This window comes from Neophocaena asiaeorientalis, unplaced genomic scaffold (assembly GCF_003031525.2).
Source record: "Neophocaena asiaeorientalis asiaeorientalis breed wild unplaced genomic scaffold, Neophocaena_asiaeorientalis_V1.1 scaffold698, whole genome shotgun sequence".
Taxonomy (NCBI): Eukaryota; Metazoa; Chordata; class Mammalia; order Artiodactyla; family Phocoenidae; genus Neophocaena; species Neophocaena asiaeorientalis.
In genome coordinates, this window is record NW_020171993.1 from 1 (window position 1) to 8,267 (window position 8,267).

Sequence of the window (8,267 nt, forward strand, 5' to 3'; positions counted from 1 at the left end):
CCCTTCCAGGCTGTCACAACAGACTACACTTTGAGTAACAAATTTCCCATTCTAACAGAGGCCTGGGGAAGGCAGTTTTCTTGAGTGGCTGGTAGGGACACCCTCAGATAACCCAGAAATGACAGTAGGAAAAAAAAGACTGTTTAATGAACTAAAAGAACATGGCACAAGATAAACCGCAAGGTTAGGGTACATGAAATAATATTCCGTTAATTATGAAAAGTATACACAGAACACATAAGAAGCAGATTGTAAGAAAGGCAGTCCATGAGCAGGTCAGCCATTCTCCCCTTGTCTATCATTTCCTCTGTAGAGATTACATGGGGAGGAGGGTGGACCATTTCCATTGGGATAAAATTCTGCTGAGATGTACTTAAACAGCAATTACTGTGTCCTCAGAGTAAAAAGCAACTTAAACCAGGTGATGAGGAGAATGTAGAATTCATTAGCTTTCTGCCCACAGCCCCTCTATGAGAAAACAATCTGATTGCTTACAAAAATTGATTTAAAAAACAGCAGGTGGTGATACTTTTAGGTGCATATTTACAAAGCTACCCCCAACATACCACCCTGCTATGAAAGAGTTTCTATTTTTTCTCCAAAGAATTAACATAAACTCAAAAGACTCCTTGTTCAGGGTCTCTGGGAGGTGAAGTGTGCTACTATGGCTTCTAGGTGAGACTCAGCTCTGTCCTCCGATTACCCCAGGCATCACATCCCCTGAAACACTGATCAGGTCCTGTTCATCAAAGATAACTGCATATACTGGGAGGCTTGGAGGACATGACTGAACATACAACAAAATCACACCAGCTACGGTATCATGAAGTTTCTGAGTCACTGCAGAACTCAGAATAAAATGAAATTACCAGGGTAGAACATGTTTAAAACATGCACAAAATGACTCTGGATTTTAACATAATATTCCCTAAGGAGAAAAAAAAACATAGATTGTGACCAAGACTAATCATGCAGCTTTTCCTCTAATTTCCTGTAGTAGAAGTTAAAAGCCAAGAACTGTTACTGAACTTGCATCCTCCGAATTCACAGATGAGCCAAACCCTCCTCGGCTCATTCCTGTCCTAACCCCAAGAGACCTCCAAAGAGCAGGGCTGAGCCTCTAATGCCTGATGTGCCTCTGCGTAGAGCTTGGAGCTTTTGTTGACCATGGAAACACCATGAATTGTTGCTCTATCTCATATTTTGGTACTCCGTTATTGCTGTTGTACATTTTAGTTTGTTTTGCAGTTTAGGAATGTTTTAATTTTAGGAAGGCAATCTGTTGTGCATTTTCAATGCAATTAGAGATATTCTGCCAAGATAAATAAATATCCTTCGTACAAGTAACTCTCTTTCCAGATATTCCACAGTCATCCTTTGCAGGTTTTAAATCACGTTCATTCTCAAGGAAACTTGCAAAATAATTTATTCACTCATATTTCTCAGTAAGTTTCCCTTGACTGCCTGCTCCATATTGGCAGAGAAGGTGTGAAGGGGATGACCTGCACTGCTATTTAAGACCCAAAGAGCACTGTCCAGCATTTCATCCTTTTTTTTTTTTTTTTGCGGTACGCGGGCCTCTCACTGCTGTGGCCTCTCCCGTTGCGGAGCACAGTCTCCGGACGCGCAGGCTCAGTGGCCATGGCTCACGGGCCCAGCCGCACTGCGGCATGTGGGATCTTCCAGGACCGGGGTACGAACCCGTGTCCCCTGCATCGGCGGGCGGACTCTCAGCCACTGTGCCACCAGGGAAGCCCCTATCCATTTTTAATGAATCACGAGGTGGAATTATCTAGGATTATCACACGATTAACTCTGTTGGCTGACTCTGCTTAGATACCCAGAAACGTGGAATGCTCTTCATGTGAATGATCCTGCTTTCTTCCCTATGCCTCTAGAGATCAGTCAGAGGTTAGCAATTCCCTGGGAGAATTGTCAGCTATGTGTTTTTGCCTTGTATTTGGTTATAGCTTTTTTCTCCATTCTCTTAATGTTTCCTGTTTAAAAGTACCTAACTTTCTTTGCAAGAAATTCGGTTTCCCTGACCTTCTCTCTCTCTCTCTCTCTTTTTTTTTTCTGTTTCTAATGGTCCTTGAAATGAAAATGTTTTCTTGAGTTTCCTTATTTGTACTTGGGCAGCCTACTCAATGACTCACGAGAATAGCTGACGACCTGTGGTTCTCTCTGTTGAAGAGAATACACATTTTGCAATCTGGCTTCTAAACATAGGGGTAGATTTAAAAATGAAGACATAAATGGTTAATTATCTCCAGCATGGTGTCAAACATTCCTTTAAAGTTAAACCTTGATTTTTAATCTTCCACTTCGGCCTTATGGATGAGTTTGCCTTTCTGAATGCAGTACTGTTTCTTTAAAGGCTGACCTCAAGTCAAATATTTCTTCTTGAAGACTCTCTACTTTGCGCGGTTATTGCTCATAGGAACCAACACTCCTAATGATGCTATTTTTGTTGGCTTCAAATTCTGGGTTAACTTTTTAAAATTTTCTCCTAAAATTGTATGTGGTTGTGACTGCCTCTTTACTACCATTTGAATATTATTTCCTTATTGGTGTTCTATGAAAGTTGTGTACGGTTACAGCCACTTCATCTGGTACCTCCCTTATAGACCGGAAATCTTTCAAATGGTTCTTTGCATGTCATGATCAAACATATTATTATTATAGTCTCAGGACCAAATCTCTCATCCTCTCATATGTGTATGACTCAGTTTTTGATTTCCCAGTTTAGTGCTGCCTGGTTTAGGGTGGATGTAGTTACTGCATTCAGTCATTGCTCTTTGAATATAAATTTACTTGGCAGAAAGCAGCCCAGAATTCTCCTGTTAACACGGCTCTGACTTGTGTCTTAGTCCTTTTGTGTTTCCAAAGGAGTCTATTAATTCTACCAAACAACCCACCATCTGACTGAAAAAAAAAATCTGTCAAACTAGCTACTTGATTAAGCCATTAGATTGAGATTACATTACATTGTATATTCCGGATTCTAGGCATATTAGCATGTAGATCAGATTCTTGTTTCTAGGTTATTACTAGTTTGATGGAATATGTTATTATAGTGGCCCATGCCATGTGTTTGAAATGTGGCTAGGATCTATAGGATAAACAGATATAACTCGGGTAATACACCTACAAAACTCCAATTTAATATGCTGATAATGAATAGATTATAGTATGGCGTTGAAGGATGGGAAGCAGAAAGGTTGAGATCTGTCCCAGCTTTGTTGCAACACATCTCTTTTAACTCATCTGGGCTTGAGTTTTCTCATCTGTACAATGAAGGGATTGGACGATAGCTTCTTCTGTCTCTGAAAAGTTAAGACTCTACCCTCCAATGGAGATCAGCCGCCCCTTCTTGACTTTGGAAGATAGTGTAGACCTTTAGAGGATCCTTGTTGAGATTTCTATGTCTTTTTATCTTTGGTTTCAGAATATAGTTTTATTCAATCTTATGGCAGAAAACATTTTTTTTTAAAGTGAAATGAACTACCAATCGCCATGAAACAGGGAATACATGATTAATTTGGTGGAATGACATTAACACATTTAGGTTGCTTTGTTCTTCATTATTTTATTCAACAATTAGCTCATAAGACTGCTAAGAGCCTGTGTACCACACAGACACTAACAGTCTCTCTCCAGGTTCTGGTTCCAGGTGAGAGAGAGATCTCCCACCACGAACAAGTTAATCTCTGTGGCCCATCAGGGAGGTGATGGCCTGGGGAACCGTTCGCCTGTTGAGTGCACACATCTGGAAAATTCTCCTTGGTGGAACAAGCATACTGCTCTAAATTTTTCATCCACATCAATGAGATGTGAGGAGTGGCTCTTCAGCAAGACGCGACCACACAATAACGTAACAAAACCAGCTAACGGCACTTCATTTATTATAGGGCTAAATGCTCATTATTGTTTGTAAAGGATGAATTCATAACCTCTGCAGAGTTATAGTTTATACATGGTAGATTTCCATTTACAAAGAGAGAAAGTCATTGTTTTCTCTAAATGTCAAGCTTTGACTTACAAAACTCCCGTTTTCTTTTAGGTTGTGGTGTGTGTGTGTGTTCAAGAAAATGTTTAGCAACTAGATAGGGGAGAAGGGAAATAAAACTTGAAATGTAGTAGGGAAAGCACACTTCAAAAATTCTAAACAAACAAACAAAACCCCCAAAACTGAGAAGGTTTCATGGAAGGTCTTAACAGAAAAGACCCACACCGTACACTTCTTTTTTAATGTGCTTCCTCCAGGAGCAGAAGGAACTGGAAAAACTGGATTTTTTCCAACAGGAGTGTGAATCTGGAAATTCTTAAACAAAAATTTGTATAATTTCATGCTGCAAAGAGGCACTCTGCTTATGCAATTGAAATAAAAAATAAAGTGCCTACCTGGGTGTTTCCAGAGTAACTGTAAGCAAATAAGACTAATTAGAAGCCTTCACAGTCTCTGATTAAAAGCTAGGAAATAACTCACTCTGCGATACAAGAATCCCTGGATGTTTGGAAGGGTCACTTCCCCAAGGCCAAAGTCCCTGTTCCATGGAGCATACCATTTTGGAAGCAGGGGATCCAGAGCTTGGTACCCATGGATCTAGCCCTGAAATACACATTTGGGACAATGAGTACAGGAAATAGGGAGGGACAATATTTTAGTACCAGTTGTACTTGGAAAATATCATTTAAAAAGAATGGGAGCTCCCATGGGCAAACAGAGAAGCACTTTCAGTTGAAGTGAGAGGGAAAATTGAGGCACTTTGCTTAAGCTTTGGGGACTTTTAAACACTTAACTTTTTCATGCCCCATGGCCAGATCCTTCTTTGGAATAAAGTTATTATTGGGTGTGGGAGAGAGTGTGAAATCGAGAAAGGAGAGGGGCATGCAATGGGGAAGGGAGGGAGCAGGAAAGTTCACTTTGCTGAATAAAGAATCTTTTAAAATATAGGTCTGCCACATTCTCTCCCCAATCAGTTTGACTGAAAAGCAGAAATACTACTCTCTTAAACACAGTTCATTTGCAATTTTCCATCACAATATAATGTGGAAAAAAATAAGGCTACCTATCAACGTAAGCATATCTGGGGTGAATCTTAGGCAAAAAATGTGGACCTGCAATAATTCAGATGGTGTTTTCTTTCAATCAGTTTCAAAAATTATGGCTCCATATATTTCCAAAAGTTTCAGCATTTTCTTGTATCTCCTTACAGTCAGGCATTCAGAGGTACGTGTTGGTTTTAATAGCTTTGGTAGAAACATGCTGAAATAGGAATGGATATAAAACCCTTTGTCTTTAGGCTAATTTGGTGTGGATTTATAAGGCCTGAGTAAACTGGTAAATTAGTAAATTTCTTAAAATAATACAAATGAATGTAAGACACATAGTAGAACAGCAGATTCAGGAAAAAAAAAAGGTTAGTATTGTATTCCCATGTTTTGTAAAAGACATCAAGTAAGGCTACCAATACAGGAACCGAGTTCTTTTTTTTGTTTTTCCTGTGATGATTTCCTATCAGCTTCATGTTCTTGGAGGAGGCGATGAAAAAATGCAAGATGGCCTTTGACTTTGTTTCCTACGTGGTCAGCAGTGGCACTGGCTGGAATCCGGGCTCAGCATTCTCATAGAGTGTGCAACGTGGATGCTTCTGGCTGGTAGGGAGGATGTGGCAGTTAGCTGATAGTGTGCCGTGTTTGGGAGGGTTCACAGGGCGGGGGAGCAAGCCTTGGTGTCAGAGACTTCCTCTCTGGTCATGCCCTCCTTTTGGCTTGAGCTGGGTCTCAGAGGTTGGCTGCCATTCTTACCCTTAAATGGGGTGGAGGTGGGTCTCAAGCTACCTCAGATAATTAAACAGCAGCTGTGACACTTGGAGCAGTGTTTCTTCTTTTTCTTGGGATGGAAAATGGTGAGGATCGCTTCATCAAAAACGGCTTTGAGACCTTTCTGAGTCAGGGCCGAGCATTCCAAGTAGCACTGTGCTCCAATCTTAAACACAAAAGAGAGAAAGGCATGAGAGGAGAAGAAGAGAGGAAAGCACAGTGGTGTCTGCCCTCCGCGCAGCCAATGCTGCTGCTGCTTGTCTCACAAACAGCCTGGGGGATGGTTTGGATCACGTCTTTTTCTTCAGCATTTCAATTTGCATGTGCTCTCCTGATTTTTGGTATTTTTATATTTTTTGCTTTCTGATATTAATAATAAATGATTGTGGAGTGCTTTCAATAAGCAGCAAATTCTGAAAGTGATCCATAACCATTTATTCCTAAATATAAGAATATAAATAATATAAAAATTGAGAGGATTCAAACCAGTGATATGGTTTAAATATATATTGTGAACAACAGGGTACATGATGTTGTTTTTAGTACCTCATTTGTATGCAGAACATGTAAATCTGGTGCGAGTGAAACATATTCCCTTCTGTATATAGTAGGGCAAGGTGTCAACTTGGTTAATAAAGCACATAGAGAGTGGGTGATACGGTTTTATAGGTCATTCTTGATTAAAATGCTCTTCTGACAAAAGGTATCTCTCGGCAAAGTAATATCTGATTGGTCATATTATTCAGTTTTAAGATACATTAAAAGGCATATTTTTAAGCAGTTAAACTCCAAAACACTAAAAATAAAAATCATAAAATGCATTTACTGACACAGACACCCTCCTTATCAGTATACAGTCTATGTGTATTTAAATGAGGAAATATTTTGTGCTTGCTTAGGGCTTTGTTTCAAAGCTTTTGATGATTTCATATTATGATGTATTTGATAGTCACAAGATCCCTATGAGAAATATAAAAATTCAGGCCAGAGCCATAGATTCTCATTAAAAATATTGCAGGGTAGAGCAGACCAGAAGTTGGCAATCAACTTCATGAGATAATTCATGTGAGGGAGACCCGGGGTTTTAATTGCTCCCAAGCTCAATATGAGCTAACAGTTTGATGTGGACCTTTTAATATTAAGGATATCTGGAGAAATGCTTCTATTATATGCTTTATATTATAAGAATAACTTTGAAAAATTAAAGTGTATTCAGAAGAGGATGGCTGGATGGTGAGCTCCTGGAAACCAACAACAGATAAATGACTAAAACAGGGTAACAAAATCACATGCCGATTAGGGCCAGTAGCTTATGTAACTGAGTAAAGCAGGGCTGGTGCCAGACAACAGGGAGAGGTAGAGTCTGTGGTGGCCTGTGAAGTAAACACCCCCTCCAGAGCTGTAGTCTACTCGGCTTAGGCAACTGTTGCCGGGCAGGAACGTTGGTTCATCATTGCCAGCTCTGTATTTTTCAAGAGGACTTGGACATTTGGATTTTAGCTAATATTTACCAATTGAAAAACACTCTGTGGGTCAAGCAAGATGCTGATGTGGGATGTCTTTGGCAGCAACCAGCCAGTTTGCAATGTGTGGATTAAAGGGACTGGTGACTTAGCTTAGAATAGAGTGGGAACAGCCCCAGAAGGTGAAATGTATTGTTTAAGGACATCCAACTAGAAAGTAAATGATCTAGACCTAGAATCTGTGTCACTTGATGTGTGTTCTTTTCCTAGTTCCATGATGGAAACTGTGACGCTCGTCACTCAACACTGCAAGAAGCTGGTCAAGCTGACAGTTAATGAAATGAAGCTGCCCTCTTGTTTGAAAGTCCACAGATAAGAAAGCTAAGCATGAGGTAAAACTCTTCTGGTGGCATCCAGATATTAGGCACTTGCTTTTTTCCTGTATGGTTAATGGTTACTGTATGAGCCAAAGGAAAATACTCAAAGAAAAGATGTTAGATATTGATAACTTATTTTATGGTTTCGTTTTGACCATGGTCTGGATTAGAATATGGCTTTTTTATATAATTAAAAACAATTGAATGCAAGAGAGGGATAAAGGATAGAGAAATTTTTCCTAATAATGTTCTGAAATGTCATCTGTTACATTTTGGGATTGTGTTCAGTATTCAATACGAACACATGTGAAAAGCACACTAATCTAGTGAATGTGTCAACTGAATGAGTGCTTGTAATGTGCTGGCTCTTGTCAGTCATCTTGAAAAAATACACAGAAAGCACTGTGGGGCTGTTCTATCTGGAATACCTCCCCACTAATGATCACAAGCCTCAGTTGATTCTGGAAATTACAGGAGAGCTGGGCTGATCTGGGCTCACACGTGGAGTGCTGGACTGTCTGGTCCTGCAAGATGGGCGAGCACACTCTCTCCTCCTCCTGTCCCCTCTCCCCACCCCCTCCCTCCCCCCCCCCACCTCGGC

At 40.2% G+C, this 8,267-nt stretch overlaps 1 protein-coding gene across 1 annotated transcript in view; it reads right to left on the reverse strand.

Moving 5' to 3' along the window:
- Positions 1-3,888: 3,888 nt before the first annotated feature.
- The window catches only part of RHOJ (ras homolog family member J), an 81,750-nt gene continuing 77,371 nt past the window's right edge, over positions 3,889-8,267 (reverse strand). The window contains exon 5 of the mRNA XM_024748449.1: positions 3,889-5,992. Coding sequence (XP_024604217.1) covers positions 5,846-5,992 — 147 coding nt within the window. The 3' untranslated portion in view covers positions 3,889-5,845. The remainder of the gene's footprint in view (positions 5,993-8,267) is intronic.